Source organism: Osmerus mordax, chromosome 9, assembly GCF_038355195.1.
Source record: "Osmerus mordax isolate fOsmMor3 chromosome 9, fOsmMor3.pri, whole genome shotgun sequence".
Taxonomy (NCBI): Eukaryota; Metazoa; Chordata; class Actinopteri; order Osmeriformes; family Osmeridae; genus Osmerus; species Osmerus mordax.
This window is the reverse complement of record NC_090058.1, coordinates 2,339,436-2,362,155: the sequence shown is the minus strand read 5'-3', so window position 1 is coordinate 2,362,155 and position 22,720 is coordinate 2,339,436. Positions and strand designations below refer to the sequence as shown.

The following is a 22,720-nucleotide window of genomic DNA, read 5'->3' as shown; positions in this document are numbered from 1 at the left end:
CATTATGCGTGCTTGCTATCAAGCAAGTTATCTATATTCATTTATTAAACTATTATTAATCACATCCCATTTTGTTCCTCAGTTTCTGCACTACATAGACAGGAACCGTGTCTCGAGCACACTACTAGCGCACACAAACGTCGCTAAAGTCATAACGTCACAAACATGCGCGCGTTCGCCTAGTCCTATAAAAATATTTTTTTATCCTTTCGAACCTTTTTGTGGAAAATATTTTTTAAAGCTGTAGAAAAACATTTTTCACACCCAACACGACAACTTTTTTGTAAAAAATGTTTTTGGAACCTCACAGTGAAAGGAAAGGAGAGAATAAGAGTACAAGGTAGCCTCGTAGATTACGTTTATATCTAGCTTATGTTTGTTGTGTGTGATTCTTTCCATTATAGAAAACATTAAGTCGGAAATAAGAACATTTTTTTATTCACAGGTAAAAGTTAACACAAGCTGCCATGTCATATACATTTATACACAGGGTCAAAAGATCCTATACAAAACCAAGGACATTAGAAAATATGGGTTTAGATATGAAATGTGACCTTTTAATACATTGATTTTCTTGAGAAAAAAAAAAGGTCTCGGTTTGGTTCTAGTCATATAACTCATGAGCCTAACTCCACATAAACGAGAGCCAAGGTTAATATAAAAATCAAAAATGGTGTAGAAATCATTCATAAAAATGATTAAGAAAATCTCATGCAGCATCTTCAACAAGGGCCTGAGAGAAACGTCTTTGAAAAGAAAAAGAAAAAAAATACTATTTTTAGTGATATAAATCAAACACATCAAAATACAACAAAGTCAGTATCTGTTTCACAACCAAATCAGAAAAATCATTTTGTCCTCATTGTTGTCGGAGAACTGATTCAAACACAAGTACATTCGTGCACCAAGCTAGAGTTGATACTGTTTGGTAAATGATACCACTATATGGGCTCTGTACTTGCTACTCTGCATCAACACTGCATCATCTATTTGAACCAATGATCTGGTCAAAAATGTTTTCTATGAATGTAAAGAAAATAGAGTGGGGGAGCAAAGAGAGGTACACTTGAAACCTCTGAGAGGCTTCAAAACTGTGGTGATGTTCTTGATGCTGTCTTCAGGTTCTTGAAGGATCTGGACACTGGTGGACTAAATAGAACTGAGCCAAGGAGCTACTTTGATGCACCATCAGAGAGCTTTAAGTGCTCTTGCTTGTATCAATCTAGTTCAGTCAACGTGGCTCTGAATACTCTGAGCACACGAGGAGAGCAAGGAAGGGCCCTAAAAACCTGTCTCTGGTGTCCTTACTACCCTTCTTCTACACAATACTGAACTCAGCTGTTTCGCTCGTGAATACGAGCCTGTTGAATGCAGGCCCTAAAGAGTGACTCTCTGATTAATGCCTGTCCTGGATCTCATCTGAAAGACGTTGGGGGGGCGGGACACAGCTTCACCACAGGCTGAAAACCCTTCCTCTCTCCTTCCAGCGCCAGATATTCCCATCACAGCATTTCCACAGGGATCCCAGGTGATCAAGGCAACTGAAGGGAGGAGATGTTGACTCAACCCTGCTATGTTTCACAGCCCAGCTAGCAGGGGATGAGTGATAACAGCAAATACAACAAGATAACACAGACTTGTATTAAAAAGTAGAAAAACCACAGAACCAGACAGATAACATAAGGCGCAAGAGGCTGGATGAACATGGGAGAAATGCTGACTGAGGTTTCAAACATGAGAAAAGGCCAAGTCTGGGAGCGCAATAACATTAGCTTATTGCTTTTCTTTTTTTTTTTTCTCTTGAGTTTTTTTTGTAACCTACAAATGATATTTATACACACAGCATAATCATATAAATACACTATACAATGCAATATAAAATAATTTCATCTTAAAAGGAATATGTTCAGGGTTTGCTTAGGTATGCTGGTTATGATACTAGCACCATACAAAAAAATAATGACTCAAAACAAGTTGAGTAAAAGAAGGCACTTCTGGATGTCGTCAAATGACTTTTGGGTAAATGATGACCACTCCATCACCATGGTGACCACACCATCACCATGCAGAAAACACAGAAACAAGCGTTTCTGCGCACACGTTCCTCCCGCACTCCAACAAGTCCAGAACAACGAGGCACTGCAGATAAGTGGGTCCGATCTCCGGTCTCCATGCAAAGACGTCTGCTTGTCTCAACTCTTGTTGTCTCTTGATTCGTTTCCCTCCACCCCCCCCCCCCCCCCCCCCCCCCCCATCTCCCTCTCAACTCAATCCAAGCCAATATAATCAAACTGGCTGCTACATTTCATCTTCCTTCTCTTGTCACTTCCTGGATCGCTCGTCCCGTCTCCCGCTCATCAGACTTCTACTTCACGCAGTCCTTCCTGAGCGTCAGACACCGTGACGCTGATGTCGAAGCAGGTCACCATCATGACGCGTGACTTGCATAGGTTGACGCAGAACTCCAGCTCGTCTGTCACCTGGCCCAGGGCATGGACGTACTCCAGGGACTCCTTGTCTAAATCCTGGTCCACCTCAACTGCAGAGACAAGACCACGTAAACAAACAGTTAAGGCCGGTTCACGCTGCCCCAACAATGTCCAACAAACACCCAACATTCTGCTGTTGGGCTGTTGGATTTGAAATGCTTTGAAAGATAAGTGTCATTTTCACACTGCCCCAACCAGCGCTAGCAGGAACTTCACACCAAACTAACACAACCCAACAGCTGGTTGAATAATTCATCCTCCCCATGGTGTATCTGTGTGTGTGCAGAAGGAGCCCCCGGACTCACACTCTCCCATCCACTTGCTGGGGTCCATCATCAGCCTGGCCTTGGTGTCCTCCAGCTCCTCCCTCAGGTCGTCATGTTTGATCTTCAGCTCTCTCACCCTCTGCTGCCTCCTCTCCAGCACCTTCAGCTTACTGTTGAAGTACAGCAGGCCCTGAGACACACACACACACACACACACAGACACAAGGACCAGTGAGTGACTGAGTACTGAAATACTAAGAGGGAGGATTACACAGTTTGTCATTGTGACTAAGCTTCAAATATTTACATTTACATTTAGTCATTTAGCAGACGCTCTTATCCAGAGCGACTTACAGTAAGTACAGGGACATTCCCCCAAGGCAAGTAGGGTGAAGTGCCTTGCCCAAGGACACAACGTTATTTGGCACAGCCGGGAATCGAACTGGCAACCTTCTGATTACTAGCCCGACTCCCTCACCGCTCAGCCACCTGACTCCCTGTGTTAAGTTGTTAAATATGTGAAGTTGTGCTCACCTTCTCCACATCCTGGAATGGCTGCTGCAGAAGAGATTATGGAAAAAAAGAAGAAAGAAAAACAATGTCAAGCACAAAACACTTTAACAAATGAGGCTCAGTGTCACTGGGAAAGGCTCCACATGGATGACTTTTGACACCTCATATTCACACATACTTAATAAAACATAAATAGGCATGTGCCCAGACATGGAGGCCATGCTTGATCCATACAAACAGAATTCCAAGCTGGGGAATGTTGAGGGCGGCGCAGAGCACAGCTCTTTATTACCAGCTATTCAACCGGTGATCGCTGGGAAAGACAAATTGAAGTTCATCTTTTCCTAATTGAAACTAAATCAAACCACCATCCAGCTGATTTAATATCTTCTCTTAACAAATCCCTGTCTGGCTGCCTGTAACTTGTGGGAGCAGTTAATGACCCGTGGACGAGGAGCCAGACATTAAGAGCAGCCAGCCAGAGGCAACTGATGGAGGGGATCTGGGGGGCAGTTACATCCAACACACATTCCTCAACCGCTCTGTCTGTCTGTCTGTCTCTGTCTGTCTCTGTCTGTCTCTGTCTGTCTCTGTCTGTCTCTGTCTGTCTCTGTCTGTCTCTGTCTGTCTCTGTCTGTCTGTCTCTGTCTGTCTGTCTCTGTCTGTCTGTCTCTGTCTGTCTGTCTGTCTCTGTCTGTCTCTCTCTGTCTCTCTCTCTGTCTCTCTCTCTGTCTCTCTCTCTGTCTCTCTCTCTGTGTCTCTGTCTCTGTCTCTCTCTCTGTCTCTCTCTCTCTCTCTCTCTCTGTCTCTCTCTCTCTGTCTCTCTGTCTCTCTGTCTCTCTGTCTCTCTGTCTCTGTCTCACACTCTTCCCATCTCTCTCTTTCTCTCTCCACCACCAGTAAACCCCCAGTCATCAGTCATTTCTAAACCAATTAACCCCCGACAGTAATTGCCTCCTGATCTCTCCACATTCCTCCAGGACTGGAGCACAACACTGAGCTGCGAGTCTGGTCACCCACTCTTCAACTGCCCGAGCGACCAGAGGGAGGCCAGCCTGAAGGTCACATGTCTGAGACTCTGCATATCTTCGTCTTGTACTTTAATAAGAAACTGTGAAGGAGGGGAGGGGGGCTAAGACCTGCCCACAATGTGGCACATTCAGAACATGGTGAAGACCAATGTCACACATGTAGCCCCTACTGCTGAGCTTGACATTGCTAAGTAGGATGTCCTCTGCCCAGGGATCCCCCACACCCCTGAGAAGTGGGAGTCAGGTGGCTGAGCGGTGAGGGAGTCGGGCTAGTAATCTGAAGGTTGGCAGTTCGATTCCTGGCCGTGCCAAATGACGTTGTGTCCTTGGGCAAGGCACTTCACCCTACTTGCCTCAGGGAGAATGTCCCTGTACTTACTGTAAGTCGCTCTGGATAAGAGCGTCTGCTAAATGACTAAATGTAAATGAAGTCTGGCTATGCGGAGCTTGTCTTACAAGAGGGTTGGAACGACCCTTCACTCACCTCTACCGTGTCTTCCTGCCGACGCCTCTGAAGGCGTTCCACGTCGTCAATCTCGTACACCTTGATCTCAAACGGTTCTTTTAAAGGGCCAGACATGCAGGTGGGTGGCAGGTCCACCCACTGGCCAGCTGTGCCGGCCTTCTTCCCCAGGGATGAGGTGTCGGGCAGGGGGGCGGGGATGAGCCGACGCCGCTGGAGCCCTGGAGAACCACAGACAGACAGGCACCTCAATTACAGCTGTATACACATAGGATAGGAACATGTTCAGGATGGTACAGCTATGCAGGTAAATATGTATGAGGCTCAGAGATGGAAAGTGATACCAGGTTTTACACAGACATGCTGGGTTGATTGAATATGTATTAGGCTTTCACAACATTGTTTCACATACCTGAACAACACATGAATTGCAAAGGTTCCCTTACATAAATCTGTGTCATCAAACCTTTAGTATTCTGCTCAGCTCATTCACAGTTGTTCACAGAAATTCACGGTTCAAAATGTTTTCTATAGATGTGAGCATAATGTGTTCTAGCGAAGGTGAGAAAACACAATCCAGATATTTCATAGAAACCAAACAATACTCTCAGGGCCTGTTAAATAGCTAGGGGAAACTATGGGTATATGATGCCTTCTAATGGTGCACATTCTTTACCAAAAGGCTTTTCGCTTGTTGGTATATAGACCTTGAAATCCCAAATAAAAGCTTAACCCTTGTGTTATCTTCGGGTCATTCTGACCCATCAGTCATTGTGAACCACCATCGTATTGCGACAACTTTACCGCATACAAAAACAAAGTGAATCATTTTCTTTTAACCGTTGGGCTGTCTCAGACCCCCCCACATTGCAAAGGTTAAAAGAAAATGCTTTTTATTTGTTTTTGTATTGGGTAAAATTGGGTAAACCTTTGGGTCATGTGACCCGAAGGCAGCACAAGGGTTAATATACTGAGACGTGGTTCCTGGCTCACCGTTCGACCTCTTCTTGGGGGACTTGGAGTTCCTGGTGCGCCCCGAGGAGGACAAGCCACTCTCGCTCATGGAGTCGTGGGCGGACGAGGCGCTGCCAGTGGCCTCGCTGTCCCGGATCATGCTCTCGTACCCACTGCTGCCGCCGCTGTGGTAGAAGAGGGCAGTGCGGCCCATCGCCGGGGGCAACTCTCCACTGAGGACGCTGCTGTTGTCGCTGCCGTGGCCGCTGCTGTAGCGCTGGGGCCGTCTGGGCGCGGTGATCTTGCTGTAGGGGGACGGGAGCATGGTCGCGGGGGTCTTGTCGTCCCCCGCGCTCGCCCCGCCGTCCGACTCCCCGGAGCCCCTCAGGTGTTTGCCCGACGAGCCGCCCAGCGCGAGCTCGCTCACCCGGCTGTTGGCCGCCCGCATGGCCTGCTTGGTGCCCATGACGGTGCCTCGCCCAGGCCTGGCGCTGACGGGGGCGGTGGTGGTGCGGGGAGCGGGGGTCTTCCCGGAGGGAGGGAGGTTGGCGTTGGGGTTTCTGGTGGCGGGCGCTGCCAGGGACTTGGTGGAGGAACTGAGGCCCTTCGAATGGTTGGCAGACAGAGAGCGGACTTTGCTTCCGTTGAGCGTTCCAGCTGCTCTGGGGCCGACACCAGCTTTCACCTGCCCGGGTTTGCTCACCACACCTGGGCTCCCGCAAGGGGAAGATGGGGAGGTAGCGATGGGAGAGCTTGCGGAGTTAGGGACGCCGTATCTGGGTATGGACCTGCCGGACTTGCTGCTGCCTAGGCTAGCCCCGCTGTTCTCCCGGCTGAGGACAGGCTTGGAGCCCATACAAGACAGGCTGTCGCACCTCTCCAGGGACACCTGGCTGCCGTAGTGCAGCCCTGCGTCGCCTCTGACCCCCCTGGCCTTCAGGCTGGACGTGGCCTTAGCCGAGGAGGAGTCGAACCTGAGGCCGGAGGTCTTCAGGTTGTTGGAGTCCGCTCTGAAGCGTGCCTCCAGCTCATCCTCTGACACCACGGCCCTCGCCGCCCTCCCTGCCTCGGTGTGCTCCCCACACGCCGACTTTAAGGCACTTTGGGGCAGCAGGGTCCGGTTCTTCTGGTCCAGACTGGACTTGCGCACCGGGGGAGGAGGCGGGGAAGTACCTCCAGGTTTGGGGAGCATGCTGACTTTCTGTCCGGTGGCCTTGCTGGTTTTCCCCAGAGAAGAGAACCTGTTGGTGGACGCAGAGACCATGTCCTGAGATGCCCTGGACTCCGGGGTGGCGTGGATCACAGGCACGGTCCCCAGGGTGGTGGCCCCTCGCCTCAGCTGGGGCATCCTACTGGGGGGCTCGGCTTTCCTGACGGCCGACTTCTCGCAGCCGTCCACCACCCTCTGGGATGAGGTAGAGGCCTGCACCTTGGGGGGGCGAGGTACGCTGTTGCTGCCGACCGCAGGTCTCCGGGAGGGGATGCCGCTGGGTTGGGTTTTGAGGAACTTGGCGGTGGGGCTGGGGTCCGCGAGGGTCTGGGGTTCAGGAGAGAGGGCCATGCGCTGCCAGGGGTCCTCCTGTCTGGCCTCGTGTGGGGGAGGCTCACGGCTGCTACTGCTGTTGGTGATGGATGAGGTAGGTGTTTTCCTGGGAAGACTGGAGTGGACTACGGTGGTGGGGGGGGCCTGGGTGGGCTGGGAGGAGCTGAGGGGGTTAACCGTGGCGGTTTTCGCCGGCAACTGGAGGGATCCTTTGGCTGAGTCGGGAGAAGGAGGGCACTTGGTCAAGGACAGCTTACTGGAGGCGGCGCTGTCGCTGTCCATCTCGGAGAAGCTGAACCCACTGTCGTTCAGGGAGTTCTTGGCGTCTCTCGGCGACGGCTCACACTGGAACAAACTGAAGGAGTCCAGGTAGAAGGTTCCCTCGGGGCCGCCGTGCGCGGTGTGAGGCAGGAACACGTCGGAGGAGTGGGCCCCCTCGCTCCCCTGCGTGCTCACGCTCACCCCGCTGAGCCAGGAGCTCACGGACGAGCCCCTGCCGCCCACGCTCACAAACACGTCCTCCCCGAGGGGCGTGACCGCCCCCGCGTTGACCTCCGACCCCCCGAAGGAGGCCGTGTAGGCGTCGAACTCGTCGTTGATGCTGCTGATGATACTGACGGGTCTGGAGCCGGACGCCAGCGCCTGCAAGGAGCAGTCGCTGCTGAAGCTCACGATGCTGGTGGGACGACCTCCGTCCACCAGGCCCCTGATGGACAGCTCCTCCACCACGGTGAACACCAGCTCGTCCTCCCCGTTCAGCTCCACGGGCTGCTGCAGGGTGACGGTGGCTCTGAGGGCGTCCCTGTTCAGGCAGCGGTCTCTCAGGGTGGACCGCAGGCGGCACACCTCCACAGGGCCTGGGGGGCTCCCAGAATCCCCCCTCTTCACAGCCTGGTGGCTCATTCCGACGGGGGGCATTCTGGTGGAGCTCTCCTCCACCTCTCCGTACCCCCTGGGGGTGTCCCTCGGCTGCGGGGGAGGGGGAGCCGGCTTGGGTAAGGGCTTCTTGTTGAAGTAGACCTTCTCCCTCACCACTGGCTCTGGGTTGGGGGCGGTGGTGGGGGCGACCTGCTTGCTGGGGCTGGCCCTGCTGTCTGATGCCATCACCTTCTCACCGTCAGCGCTGGTCCTGCACGCGTTCTCCGACGGCGCTCTCTCCTGGGGGCTGCTCTGCCGCGTGGAATGTTCCAGTTTGGATTTGAGGCCGGGGCTGCCGGCCGGCTGGGAAGCAGCCGTGTGTTTAGGAGAGGGTTTGGGTGAGATGCTCTCCTGCGAGCTGGAGGACACTTTGGCTCCGGTCTTCGGGGAAACGGAGCCGGGCCCTTCCTTGCTTCTCCCGCCGTCCAGCTTGGGGCTGGCCTGGCTGCCGCGGCCCTCTCCCACGAAGGCCTTGGGCTCCTCGCTGCCGTCGATGCACTCCAGACGTTCCTGCAGCTCGGCGAACGTGTTGCACTTGAAGAAGTGTTCTCTGTCCAGCGGGGCGCCCCTGCCGCCCCTCCTCCGGTTCAGGGAGGGGATGATGGGCACGAACACAGGCGGACCCTCGTTGTCGCTCAGCTCACGGTCGGACACGGCAGAGCCGCCGGGGCCCACGTAGATGACGGTGTCGCACGACTGCTCGCTGCTGGAGGAGTAGTCGGGGTCACTGAGGAGGGGGGGGAGGTCGGGGTCAAGGGCCACCGTCCGGGGGTGGAAGGGCCGGAGGTGGGGGGGGCGGCGAATCCTCCCCTCCTCACAGGAACTCTCGCCACCGGAGGAACTGGACGCGTACTGTGAGAGAGAGAGAGAGAGAGAGAGAGAGAGAGAGAGAGAGAGAGAGAGAGAGAGAGAGAGAGAGAGAGGCAGTTACAGTCAAGCAGTCTCGAAGGGGTCTTTTTGGGTTATCATTAATATCATCCGTTTTAAGTAATGATTCAATAACTGCTGGGTGAATTATAGAGTTTCTCCATTTCCTGAACCACTTTGCCTATTATATTAACAGTCAATCTTATTTCCTAACGAATTCAGGAGGTGATCAATTGCGAGGGAAATATGAATACCATTCCAAAACGCCTGTCGATATATTTAAAGGTTAAAAGTGCACGTCAATAGGCGCTACGAAACGAACGTCAATATGAATTGCTGTGTGGAATGCATTATAATTATGCCTGACTGAGACCAATGTTTAATAAATACTCGCTGTCATTTCAACTAATTATCGAGAACATATATTTCCCTAATCTGAGAGCATTCATTACACACATCCTTAGGCTGCAGTATTGATGCAGACATGATTATGCGCTGAGCAGGAGAGGAAAACTAGCTTTGAATTATTGCCAACAACCGTACAACAACACAGACTTAATTTTACTTCACAGCCCCAAAGTTACAGAGAAATTAGCTTTTAAACACCTGTTATTTGAACTATGTAAAGTGGTGAATAAATACTTTAACTTCTTCATGAAACTCAAGACAGAACACCCCCCTGGACTGTCATAGCAGCAGTCCTGGAACACTAAAAACACGCGCTAGCACATTTCATTCACCAAGATGACCGATCGCAAACATTAAAACACACGATAAACTCCTGTGCGTGTTTACCTGTTACATTATATTTACATTTAGTCATTTAGCAGACGCTCTTATCCAGAGCGACTTACAGTAAGTACAGGGACATTCCCCCCAAGGCAAGTAGGGTGAAGTGCCTTTCCTAAGAACACAACATCATTTAGCACGGCCGGGAATCGAACCGGAAACCTTCGGATTACTAGCCCGATTGCCTAACCGCTCAGCCATCTGACCCCGAGGTGAGACAATCATTAAGAAGGACCTACCTTGGACTTCTTCTTCCTCATGCGGTGGATGCGAGAGGCCAGCTGGATGGTGGAGAGCGAGTCGGCATAGCAGGCAGGGGAGTCAGAGATGTGGGCAATCATAGTTGTTCTGCAGTTGATGTTACCCAGCGAGTCTCTCAGCAACATTGTCAGTTTGCTGTCCCTGAATCACAGGTTCACACACTGTTATTATCATCGTTCAGGAAACACCGGGGGCGTACTTAGTCATACCGTACCAAACGCTGCAGGCAAACACAAACTAAACCGTCACACCGCCCGCCTATCTGTAACCAGGTCCACTTCCCACCATATTCATCCAGTAACTTGTATTTATTTCCTTAAACTCTAGATGAGGTGAACAGTCCCAGTCAGTAAACCTGTCGAACTACACTGGATGTTCGTGCTCTGACAAGTCTGACAGTCCCTGCCTCCTCTGGATCTCACAACTAAAAAAAAGTGGAATAATCCAACCTACCTGTACGGTACGTGCTTGGCTCCGTTGGCGAGGGCCATGATGACGTTGCCCAGCGCCGTGAGCGACAGACACTGCCCTCCGCCCGCGTCCCTGCTCCTGCTTGGGACCTTCTCACAGCTTCCCAGATCAAGGAGGTGAAGCCTGCTCCTTCCACCTGACACTGAGGATGAGGAGGAACCAGGTGAGCTTATACCTCCAAACAGACACTCCCACTGGAGTCAGCGCCCCCAACACACACAGCGGAGGAAGGAGGGGCGGGAACACGCCAGGCCAGACTAGCGGATGTCTGATTTACGTGTGAGTAAGACGATGTGACGAAGACGAAGTGATTCAAAAAGCAGTCGAGACTGCGATACTTTCACAGACAGGTTAACTCCTGTAAAACTACTATAAAACTCCTATAAAAAGTGTCATTCTGACTGGATTCTTGTTGTCCTGTTGCCACGTGGTATGTCGTGTACCTTATGAAAAAACGACAAGACAGACATGGCATTTGGTGCATTGATGATCCTTCCCATGATGCCTTAAACACAGTTCACATCATGTTCTACAGGGGTAGAAGTCAGTGTGATTGAGTCTTGAAGGCAGGGGAGCGTGTTGTTACGTGGGTCGCTGCTATGTTATTTGGTATGATTGTAGGAGAAAATGACAGAGTTTAAGAGCAGGCAGCAGAGGAGAACCATTAAACGGCTGTCAGCAAGACTTAGAAATTGAGTGTTTCAAATATTCGCTCGCTCACAGCCTTGGAACAGCATAAGAATACCAAGTTTTTTTCTTTTTGAATTTCTTTTTTTCCATGGACGCTCCGAACACGAGTCTGGAGACTTGTTATACAGGCAGATTTATTCCGGTATTTTCCACCATCTAACCCTCGGCCTCGCCTCCCCTGGTCATTAGTTTGAGTTTAGCGACACACTGCATACCTGTTCCCCCCCCTCTGTATAATTAGTCCAGAAACTGAGGGAATTGCACTTAGCGCTGTTATTAATGCCTAATAAAGTGGTCATCTTTAAATGACCGTGAGTAATCAAGTGTTCTTCTTGATTAAGGATATGATTATCTGACGAGCTTAATTGTCTGTTGTTTTTGAATATGGGGAGGACTTGTGGAGTTGCAGGGTTCGGTGTTCGCAGAGGAAGGTTCGTAACGGGTGGGGGGGGTTCGGTGTCGTACAAGAAGTGCATCTCTACTCACTTCCTCCCTTGCCGCTCTTCTCCATGCGGTACTGGTAGACGTGGAGGGTGAACAGCATGTGGGAGTTGCGTCTGTCCTCCTCGTCCGCATCCGGCCGGCTGGTGCTGCGTGCTGCGATGGCCGCGTCCAGGAAGAAAGCAGCCTTCTCTGCAGTGGGGGCGCGGAGCTCACTCTGGTTCTGGAGCTGGGGGGAGAGGGAGGGAGGGGCAGAAATATAAGGGGTTGTGGTTTGAGAAAGAGAGAACGGTGATGGGAGGAAGAGAGAGGGGGGAAGAGAAAGAGAGAGCAGTGAGAGTGAGGTGAGGAAGAGAGAGGTGGAGAGAGGGAGAGATGAGGGGCAGTTAATTGGACCCAGGCACACATTTCTAGCACATTAGATTGGGTCTCGAGGGCAATTACGAGCAGCAGATATGCAGACTGAGGAGGGGGGGGGGGGGGATTAGGAGAGGCTGTGGTTGAGCAGGAGGGCAGGGGTGTACTGCTGGGGTACAGACGGCTGTGGAGGGGGGTGGGGTGGGGGGAGGGAGGGAGGGATGGGGCCCAGCATGGTGGTTACTAAGAGAGGAGGAGGAGAGACAGGAGCTTCACAGGACTCCAGGCAGCCTTTGAAGTCACAGTCCACACAGAGCGCCCCCCCCCCCCCTCAACCCCCCCAGCCCCCTCCCCTAAAAAACAACATCTGACAGCAACACCTGTCAGTCCCTTCATACCCTCATCCTCCCCCACCCCACTCAAGAGAGAGGCCTAGCTCTGAGGTAATAGATGCTGATGGAGGTTGACAGCAAAGTCAATAATAAGAATGGTATAGAGAGATGGGTGTACAAGGAGAGGACCTCAGAGAGGGCTTGGACGAGGTGCTCCAGCCGAGATGAAACGTGGCAGACAGAAGCCTCTGGAACAGGCCGCCAAGGTGGAGAACAGACCGGGGTGGAAAGCAGACCGGCACCACCCTCCCCAGAGAGAGAACGAGACGGCCAGGCAAGAGAACAAAGAAGAGGAGGCCACACCCCCTCACCTGAGGCCACACCCCCTAACATAAGGCCACACCCCCTCACATGAGGCCACACCCCCCCACCTGAGGCCACACCCTCTCACCTGAGGCAACACCCCCTAACATAAGGCCACACCCCCTCACATGAGGCCACACACCCCCACCTCAGGCCACACCCCCTCACCTGAGGCCACACACCCCCATCTGAGGCCACACCCCCTCACCTGAGGCCACACCCCCCCATCTGAGGCCACACCCCCTCACCTGAGGCCACACCCCTAACATGAGGCCACACACCCCCACCTGAGGCCACACCCCCTCACCTGGGTACCACAGATGGGGTCCTCCCTCAGGTAGACTCCCGGGGACTGTCCGTCCTGCAGGCTGCCGGTCGACACCTCTGCCAGCAGGTCGGTCAGCTGCTCGTCCCTCCCGCTGATCTCCACGGCCGACACTCGTAGCGAGAAGCGGGTGCCCGTTTTCTCCTTCCTCTCGCTGATGAGCTTGAAGAGCCAGGAGATGGCACAGGGAGCCACGCCCAGGCCCTGCGCGGAGCCGTCCTTACCGATCATGGTGTAGGTCTTGCCTGCAGGAGAGGACGGGGAGATGGTGACTGTGTCTGGTGCCAGGGGATACTGCTAACACCCACGTTGGTCTCCCAGGATTGAATTGTTCCTCCAATCAGCCATTAGGGACAGGCGGAGGGGAGACCGAGACAGAGCGAGGTGTGAAACAACCGTTGATGGGGAATTTGCCTTTAATACGTTGCTCTCTGGATAGGAGGTGACTGAAATATATTTGAATTTAAATCGCATGACCCGAGGAGCAGTTTTGGAGAGGAGAGTTCCAGCTGGCTGAGAGATAGAGGAGAGGAAGCCTTCAGACTGAGAGCTTTGGCCAGGTCAATTACTCCGAATTTAATTACAGTCTGGGCCCGGAATCTTCTGTGCAACAGTCTACCTCTCTCTCTGTCTCTAAACTCCCCTCCTTTCCCTTCCCCTCTCCTCCTCTCCCCTCCTCTCCTACTCTCCCCTTACCTTCAGTCTCCTCCTCTCCGCTCCGCTCACTCAAGTGGACCGCTAAGCTGATTATGGACTTACGGCTAACAAAGGCCTACCTAGCCTGGCGTACCTAGCCTGGCGTGTGACCAGCGAGGGGACCTTACCTAGCCTGGCGTGTGACCGGCGAGGTGACCTTACCTAGCCTGGCGTGTGACCGGCGAGGGGACCTTACCTAGCCTGACGTGTGACCGGCGAGGGGACCTTACCTAGCCTGGCGTGTGACCGGCGAGGTGACCTTACCTAGCCTGACGTGTGACCGGCGAGGTGACCTTACCTAGCCTGGCGTGTGACCGGCGAGGTGACCTTACCTAGCCTGACGTGTGACCGGCGAGGTGACCTTACCTAGCCTGGCGTGTGACCGGCGAGGGGACCTTACCTAGCCTGGCGTGTGACTGGCGAGGGGACCTTACCTAGCCTGACATGACCGAAGCAGAATATGCAGCCGTCCGCTCCGTTCACCACCGACTGGATGACCTCTGCCACCGTCCCCGAGCACACCTCCGCCTGGGGGGAGACAGGGGTCAGGGGTCAGAGGACACGGCTCCGTCGTGAAGCAGGCTTGTTCGACCAATCGTTTCTCTCCCTTTTTTTTTTTTCCAATTATACAAATACATGCATATACATTATCCACAACAACAAACTAAAAGTTTGTTCTCTTCCAGAAATCATTTCATTCAACACACCCTCCGACCCCCACACACACACCCTGACCCTTACTTGCGAGGCGTCTTGGGGAAACACGGCGTCGAAGGCGAAGATCTTGGGGACGGCCACGGTGGCGGCTCTCCTGAGGCCGGCGCTGGCGTGAGGCGTGGCCGCGGGGTCGTACAGGGTCAGCTGCTTCTTCCTGGCGTCCACCTTCAGGAAGGACACAGACTCGGACGAGTCATCCAGGGGGGGGCAGATCCGCATCATCACCTTGACCTGCGGCGGCGAAGGGGAGGGGTTAGGGGTGTGGTCACATACGAGGGTTTAATGTGGGAGGCACACAGACACACACACACACTTCCACCAGCCCTTTCTGCACAGGCAGCAAACCCAACACAGCCCTTCCATCCCCTGTCTCTACGCCCGTCATTCACACCCACACAAACGGCCTGTTCTTCTCCCCTGACTTGTAGTGTGTAAACATTTCCACAGGTCCAGGCTGCGGCGCTAAGACGCCACGTCTGCAGCCTATCCCAGTTCCTCCTGCGTTCCTCCACACGGCGGCGAGCCCCTCCCTGGGACCCACAGGGGGCTGTTACCATGACGGACACGTACACATGGACAGAAAATTACATCTGCTGTGACATTTAAAACCCTCCATATGGTGGCTGGCTGTGTGTGTGTGTGTGTGTGTGTGTGTGTGCTGACCGTCCGGGCCATGGCTAGCTAATGTCTCTGCTATATTTACATGGGTGGAGATCTGATAGCAGGGCCCAGGGTGGAGAAGCAGACTCTGCATTTTAACACCCCGGCCTCCCTGCTAACAGCCCTGTCGCTTGATCCCCAAAATCCATTAAGGGGGCTTACCCCCCCCCCCCCCCCCCCCCCCTCCTCTGGTCCATGTCCTGTACTGCAGGAAATCTGGGGGCTTTAGTTCAAGTCAACTTGAACAAACTCTGAAAGGATGACAATATGGGTCAACGATAAAACAGCTGATCTCAAACCTGATTTTAGCCTCACGGACACAGACAAGCAACAGAAACAGACATTCTATGAAGGGGTGAGAGGATGAAGGGGTGAGAGGATGAAGGGGTGAGAGGATGAAGGGGTGAGAGGATGAAGGGATGAGAGGATGAAGGGGTGAGAGGATGAAGGGATGAGAGGATGAAGGGATGAGAGGATGAAGGGATGAGAGGATGAAGGGATGAGAGGATGACCCCAGTGACCCCAGTGACCCTGGCACCGTGTGAGCAGGGTGACCGTGACATGCCCCAAGTCTGTCTGGAGCGCCCGTGTCCGGAGCGCCCGTGGTCACACCTGGTCCACTGATGGACTCAGAACTACATCCCTCACCCTGTGAAAGTCTCTTTCCCAGATGTCCCAATCAACAGGCTGGGATTCACGGTAACAGTGGTGGTGTTAATGAAGTCCTGTTTACAATAGAACCTCCACAACACAGGACGAAGATCTCCATGGCGACTCCCAACAGTATCAGACAGCCGTTCACGAGGCTTTCCTCCCCAGGTGGGATCTAATCTGGAGATCAGATCTCCTCTATAAATACTGAATCTCAGCCCTGAAAACAATAGCTAATAAACCCAGGAGGAAGGCTGTGTTTACACAGACCAGGCCCTAATGACAGCCCCAGCCCCAGCCATCCTGGATTTCATCATCTCGTTTATGAAACAGCCACACACATAAGAAAACGATATGAATGTGCGGAAATATTTGGACTTAATTTCTTTTTTTGCTTCTCTCTCTAGCTGCAGGCCGTTCAGGGGGATTCTCTCCTTACAGATGAAGGGAATTGGTGACATTCCAGAGGGCTTGTCAGCAGTGTCAGTCTGGACTGGTCTGGTCTGGACTGGTCTGGACTGGACTGGACTAGGGTGTCATCACTCACCATTCAAACATCACTCTGGCCTATTTGCATGTCTGAGTGTTTTTTTTATGTATATGTATGCACATTATGTTTGAGAGTGTGTGTGTGTGTGTGTGCATTACTGGGAGACTTCTGCATGTGTGCCTTCACGTCTCAGTGTTTAGCATACGACCTAGGAGCATGTGCAGAACATGCACACATGTGTAGGTGTGTGTCCTCCTCACCTTCCCCATCCCCGGGTTCTCCTTGACCTTGGACATGGCGCGCAGCAGGCATGGTGGAGCGGGCGGGGGCGAGAGCTGCAGGGTGGTGCTGAAGGTGGTGGGGTACAGAGAGGGCTCCTGGGGGCGGGGCTGCGGCACCAGCTGCTTCCTACGCTTCGACGACAAGTTCAGCTTCTGGGCCGCCCTGCAGGGGGAGGGGGGGGGGGAGAGAGAGAGAGAGATTTGAGACACAGCTGATAAACATTTACCGTCAAACAGAGAAAGGTTGTTTTTTATGATCATCATCACGAGACCAGAAGCTGAAGTTGAGGAAAGTGTTTCTTTCCTTGGCGGCGAGGTACATCACTGTGTGCATAGTGAGAGAGATGTATAGAGGGCTTCGGATGATTGATTTAATGCTCTGCTTTGACATTTTGTCCCCGGGTACAGAGCTGTTAGACGCCTCTCTCTGCAGCGGGAGCGTAAAGGTCACCCAGATCTGTTTTCTCCTCGAGAGCACTGTGCCACCTCTCCTGACTCGACCGAAAACTCTCCACCTCAAACGCTGCCCTGAACGCAGGGCTACCCACAGGGCTAACGCTCTCCACCTCACAGCAAACACACGGTTAATAAAAACGGACTGCTGCTCTAAACACACATATGGAACATACTGAACAACATGCGTGGTGACTAAAGTGCTTTCCGAGGTTCTTCGCTGAGGAACAGCGGCCATGTTGCTTTTCCTGTCAGAAGGACAGCTGTTGGTTGCCATGGCGTTGAGGTAGACTAAATGGACCCATCCGTCCTTGTCAAACATAGAGGCACTGTCAGGTATGACAGGTGATGATGGCTGGCTACCTCTGTCTTCATAACAGGACTAGAGTGATCACGACAGACAAGGGTTCCATTACTTGGGAATACGTGAGAATCCTGTTCAGTTTGCACCCCCCATTAGAAGCCTCGCTGTAGCCCTTCTTCACTAACGACACACACACACACACACACACACACACACACACAGGTGATGTGACAGTGAGGTAAGCCACCCCACTCTGGATCCTGGATAAGTGGATCTCTCTGAGCAGGTCGTCTGTGCCGGCGTGCAGCCCTGCCCTCCTGGAGCACGGTGGAGATGGAGGTGGAGATGGAGCAGTAATTACGAGCGCTCCACCGGAAGCAGCCAGCGCCAGAGACAGACAAATTGGTCACAAGGCCAACTGAGCGAGACGCACAAATTCCTCTCAAGCTCCCCCCACCACTCCTCCCTCCCCCTCTCTCCTCCCTCCCTCCCTCCCTCCCCCGTCTCTCCTTCCCCCTCCTCCCCCACCACCACTCCTCCTCCTTCCCCCTCTCTCCTCCCTCACCACTCCTCCCTCCCCCTCCCTCCCCCTCTCTCCTCCCTCCCTCCCCCCTCACCACTCCTCCTTCCCCCTCTCTCTTCCCTCACCACTCCTCCATCCCCCTCTCTCCTCCCTCCCCCACCACTCCTCCTTCCCTCTCTCTCTCTCCTCCCTCCCTCCCTCCCTCCTCCCCCCCGTCCCGTCCCTCTGTTAGGAAGACACCAGCAGGACATACTAGCCCACCTGCACCTCTCTCTGACAGGCCTGCAGTGTCCCGCCCCGGGCACGCTCACACGGAGCCAGTCGCTGGATCAGTTACCACAGCACTTCATCTGGGAAGTCAAGGTCAGGGGGAAGGAATCCCCCCAGGACACTCAAACGCACTCTCAAATGGTTTTCACTGCGGCGGTTAAGAACCAGAGAGGAGCAGAGACAGAGAGGCAATTGTCAACTTAAGAGAAAGAGTGACAGCCACTGAAAGAAAGATAAACTGGGAGATGAAAAGCAAAACAGTGTATGGAAGAAGAGGGAGAGAGAGAGAGAGAGAGAGAGAGAGAGAGAGAGAGAGAGAGAGAGAGAGAGAGAGAGGGTGAGGGAGGGAGGGAGACAGAAAAGGAGATGGAGGGAGGGAGAAAAGGAGGGAGGGAGAGAGGGGGGAGGGAGAGGGGGGGAGAGGGGGGGAGGGGGGGAGAGGGGGGGGGAGGGGGGGAGGGAGAGGGGGGGGAGGGACAGAGAGGGGGGGGAGGGAGAGAGACAGAGAGGGGGGGGGAAGAGGGAGAGAAGGAGAGAGACAGAGAGGGGGGGGGAAAGAGGGAGAGAAGGAGAGAGGGAGAGAGGGGGGGAGACAGAGAGGGGGGGGGAAGAGGGAGAGAGACAGAGAGACAGAGAGACAGAGAGGGGGGGGAGGGAGAGAGACAGAGAGACAGAGAGACAGAGAGGGGGGGGGGGGGAGAGACCCAGTCAGTGTGTATCCCCCCTTAGTGAGAGCCCGTACCCTGAGATCCCAGCCTGGGCTCATTAGTCCTGCTCAGGGCTCCTCCGGACCGGGTGGGCTGCTGCCAAAACCACTCCCTCCCCCTCGTCGCGTTCCCCTCGCCTCAGACTGACAGCCGCACCCCTCTCCACCCCGCCCCCCTCCACCCCGCCCCCTGCAGTGCCAGCCCAGGAGCACAGTGAGGAAACACGGCGCTGGCTGATGGAATAATGATTGCATGGAGGCCAGCCAGCAGAGCTCGGTCTCCCCCGGGACCCCGCGGAGCGTGATAGCATGAGAGACGGAAACGAGATGGAATGGAGAGTGTGAGACGATGACAGAGACAAGGAACCTCTACCTGCACACGCATGAAGACAGTCTGCCTGACGGGAGTCAAGACAAGAGAATATCTCTCTCTTTTGTAGTCTTTTGCTCTTGACCTGTCTCTCACTCTCCCCTCTCTCTCTCTCGTCTGTGAAAGGTCATTGATTTGTCCTTTTCACCGAGCGAGGCTTCGACTCACAAAACAACAGCGGATGTTTAGATGTGTTGTTAGAAGCTGGTTGACTCTGTGAGAGCTGACGCCGCATCGCTAGCCCTGGCTGCAACCTTGACCACACAATGAGACTCCCTCTTGAATGGAGAGAGGGAGAGAAGAGAGGAGGAGGAGAGTGAGGGAGTGGAGAGGCGGGGCGAGCGGACAACAGAGAAAGAGAGAAAGAGAAAGAGTCTCTTGTGCTGAGGAGGAGAGCGAGAGAGAGAAAAGGAGAGAGAGAAAAGGAGAGAGAGAAAAGGAGAGAGAGAAGCTGTTGTTCCGTTACAACCACTTGATAGGTGATGAGCAACAACAGTGGGCGCCTGCTTGTACACGCACACACTCTAATGGGGAAATTAATTGCTTGTCACATGGAATCCTCCCTCTCCTTTACCCTCTCTCCCTCTCTCCCTCCCTCTCTATCCTCCTCTACAGAAGAGGCAGTGATCAGGGGAGAGAAACTCACTCGCCCACCTGTTCAGCAGGCAAAACTACTCTCTCCTGGACCTGCATCACAACACTGCAGGTAGGACTAGCACATGTGACTAGCACAGTCTGTGTCCTGCGAGAAACACCCCCACATCCACCAGTGTTTCACCAGGCTGCGGCCACAACCACAAACAATGCATGCAGCAGCGGGGGGTTTAAACAGCAAAAGGGGAACCGGTACGCGTCCAAACTGAACATCCGGCTGTTTATAGAGAGATGAAGATTACTTACAGCTCCTTCCAATCCATTCTCTACACGGGGTCAAAGAACACACAACTGGTCAAGCTGCACTCTGGGGTCCATGTCTCTGAGCTTCTCCATCACTAGAGCCTCAAACAGGCAGGTAGAGGAAGGTGAGGCTGGGGGGGTGAGGCTGGGCCTCTTACTGGCAGAGAGCTGCAGGGCTTCTCTGTGCTCCGAGCGCAATCATCGAGGGGTTCCACCTGATTTCACAGCGGTTTGTGAGGAGGCGGTGCGGCGGGGGGGGCAGGCGTGGGGGAGCTGCGTTACCCTGATTGAGCGGGACAGGTCCAAGCTGGAGGAGAGAGAGGAGGGGGGTGCTGACTCCCCTGGGAGAGGGGTCGTAGAGGGGGCTCTGCCCGGGGGTCCAGCAGCTCCACACACACCCTCAGGTAGGAGCAGGAGGAGGAAGAGGAGGAGCAGGAGGAAAGAAGAGCCCTTCCTCCTCTGTTCATCTTCTCCTGGAGTGTCTGTGCCGCGTCCTTGCCCCCCCACACGCAACAAAGTTCAGAGTCACTTCAGAGCACGCACGACCAGCGTCTCCGGAAACACGCTCTCCCTTCCTCTCCCTCTCCCTCTCTCCCTCTCTCTGCGTGTCCTCTTCTGTCCTCCACTGGTCTCTGCACCCAGGATGCTGTCGTCCCTCTCTGGGTCTCCGTCTCCAGAGTGCTGCTGGAGCCTGGCGTGTGTGAGAGAGTCCGTGCCTGCGTCCGGAGCCTCTGCCGAGGGGGGCGATGAGGGGGCAGCGGCCGGGAAGAGGAGCCAGGCGGCGGGGGAGAAGCAGAGCGTCTGGGCTGGGGGGCTCTGGAAGTCCTGGAATGAGGAGAGAATTCCTGCTCCCGTTCCGTCTCTCAGTCCTACTGCTGCTGCTGCCGGAGAAATGCAGGCAGCTGTCCTGTGGTTTCTCTCTCCCTCTCTCTCCCTCTCTACCTCTCTCTCTCCCTCTCTCTCTCTCTCCCTCTCTCTCTCCTCAGCCCAGCCCCTTTTTCCCTTCGACAGCCAGACGAGGTGTCAGAGCTCTAATGCTGGCTGCTTGCGGCGTGATCCGAGTGCTCTCTCTCTCTCTTTACACACACACGCACCCACCACACGTCGCATGAATACTTCATGCATAAAGGAGCCCTCTCTTCATTGGCTGTCCCAAACTTCAAACAGATTTGGTTAGTATGCCTACAGCACATGTATGTTGTGCGTTTGGTGTATGTGTTTGGTGTGTGTTTATATATGTGTGTGTTTGGTGTGTGTGTGTGTGTGTGTGTGTGTGTGTGTGTGTGTGTGTGTGTGTGTGTGTGTGTGTGTGTGTGTGTGTGTGTGTGTGTGTGTGCACAATACAGCACAGGAGCGCAAGTATGCACCCATTTGTATTTCTTTTGTCTCTGGGTGAGCATGTAATTAGCCTGATGAATGAGGATGATATTAATCCTAAGCAGTGACACACAGATAAGCAGGAAGAATCTTAAGTGTGTGAAGATGGATGGAGCACTGAGTCCCATCAGCTGACAGACAGGAAGGGAGAGAGGCGAGACGATGAACACCTGACAGCCAAGAGGGGCAGATTGATGCTGCCAGACACACCAGACTGGAAGAGAAGAGTGGAAACACTCGCTGGTCAAAAGGTGAAAAGACTTAAAAGCCTTGTGTGAGTGTGTGTGTTTGTGTGTGTGTGTGTGTGTGTGTGAGTGTGTGTGTGGCTGTGTGTGGGAAAGGTGTGAACCCAGACAGTATTCCCAGGTCTGCTAATTTAGCAGACCTGGCTCTGCTCTCAACCCCCCTCCAGCCCTGTTTGAAAGACTGCTTCCAGCCTGCTACCAGCCTGCTTCCAGCCTGCTTCTCAGACACCAGCGGAGCAGCCAGCCGAACACATCCAGCCTCTGACACAGGGCCCACATCCCCCTGTGCTGGCTCACCCAGACACAGCTCTGCTTACAGGACCTTCATCTTGCCCCTCGCCTCAAACCAATGCCCCCGCCTCTGGTTCATTATGCAGGAGTGTTGCCTGAGGCCAAGGGAGGAAACAAGGGCTGTGATGCTGGGCCACCGGCAGCTCTCTGCCTCCTTGCCTGCCTCCTTCCCTCCTCGCCTCCTCGCCTCCTCCCCTGCCTCCACAGCTTCTCCCAGATAAGAGTTACAATGGAAACAAATGAGCCGCAGTCAGATGAGACGGTGCCGTTAGAACGAGGGCTCCTTTTGTCATCCACAGAACGGACGAGTACACTGGGAGGCTCGGCTACAGTGGGGTGACAACGAGAGGGGGGGGGGGGGGGAGGAGGTAGGGAGGGAGGAGGAGGGGGTAGGGAGGGAGGAGGAGGAGGTAGGGAGGGAGGAGGAGGGGGTAGGGAGGGAGGAGGAGGGGGTAGGGAGGGAGGAGGAGGGGGTAGGGAGGGAGGAGGAGGGGGTAGGGAGGGAGGAGGAGGGGGTAGGGAGGGAGGAGGAGGAGGTAGGGAGGGAGGAGGAGGGGGTAGGGAGGGAGGAGGAGGGGGTAGGGAGGGAGGAGGAGGGGGTAGGGAGGGAGGAGGAGGGGGTAGGGAGGGAGGAGGAGGAGGTAGGGAGGGAGGAGGAGGAGGTAGGGAGGGAGGAGGAGGGGGTAGGGAGGGAGGAGGAGGGGGTAGGGAGGGAG

General features: G+C 54.0%; 1 protein-coding gene across 1 annotated transcript in view; it reads right to left on the bottom strand.

Moving 5' to 3' along the window:
* Window positions 1-2,261: 2,261 nt before the first annotated feature.
* LOC136949037 (kinesin-like protein KIF26A) overlaps window positions 2,262-22,720 on the bottom strand; it is a 37,978-nt gene continuing 17,519 nt past the window's right edge. Inside the window, exons 3-14 of the mRNA XM_067243237.1 lie at window positions 16,548-16,731; window positions 14,511-14,717; window positions 14,204-14,297; window positions 13,056-13,318; window positions 11,742-11,925; window positions 10,548-10,707; window positions 10,073-10,235; window positions 5,756-9,029; window positions 4,784-4,983; window positions 3,290-3,313; window positions 2,795-2,945; window positions 2,262-2,539 (exon numbers count right to left, since the gene is read on the bottom strand). Coding sequence (XP_067099338.1) covers window positions 2,358-2,539; window positions 2,795-2,945; window positions 3,290-3,313; window positions 4,784-4,983; window positions 5,756-9,029; window positions 10,073-10,235; window positions 10,548-10,707; window positions 11,742-11,925; window positions 13,056-13,318; window positions 14,204-14,297; window positions 14,511-14,717; window positions 16,548-16,731 — 5,086 coding nt within the window. The 3' untranslated portion in view covers window positions 2,262-2,357. The remainder of the gene's footprint in view (window positions 2,540-2,794; window positions 2,946-3,289; window positions 3,314-4,783; window positions 4,984-5,755; window positions 9,030-10,072; window positions 10,236-10,547; window positions 10,708-11,741; window positions 11,926-13,055; window positions 13,319-14,203; window positions 14,298-14,510; window positions 14,718-16,547; window positions 16,732-22,720) is intronic.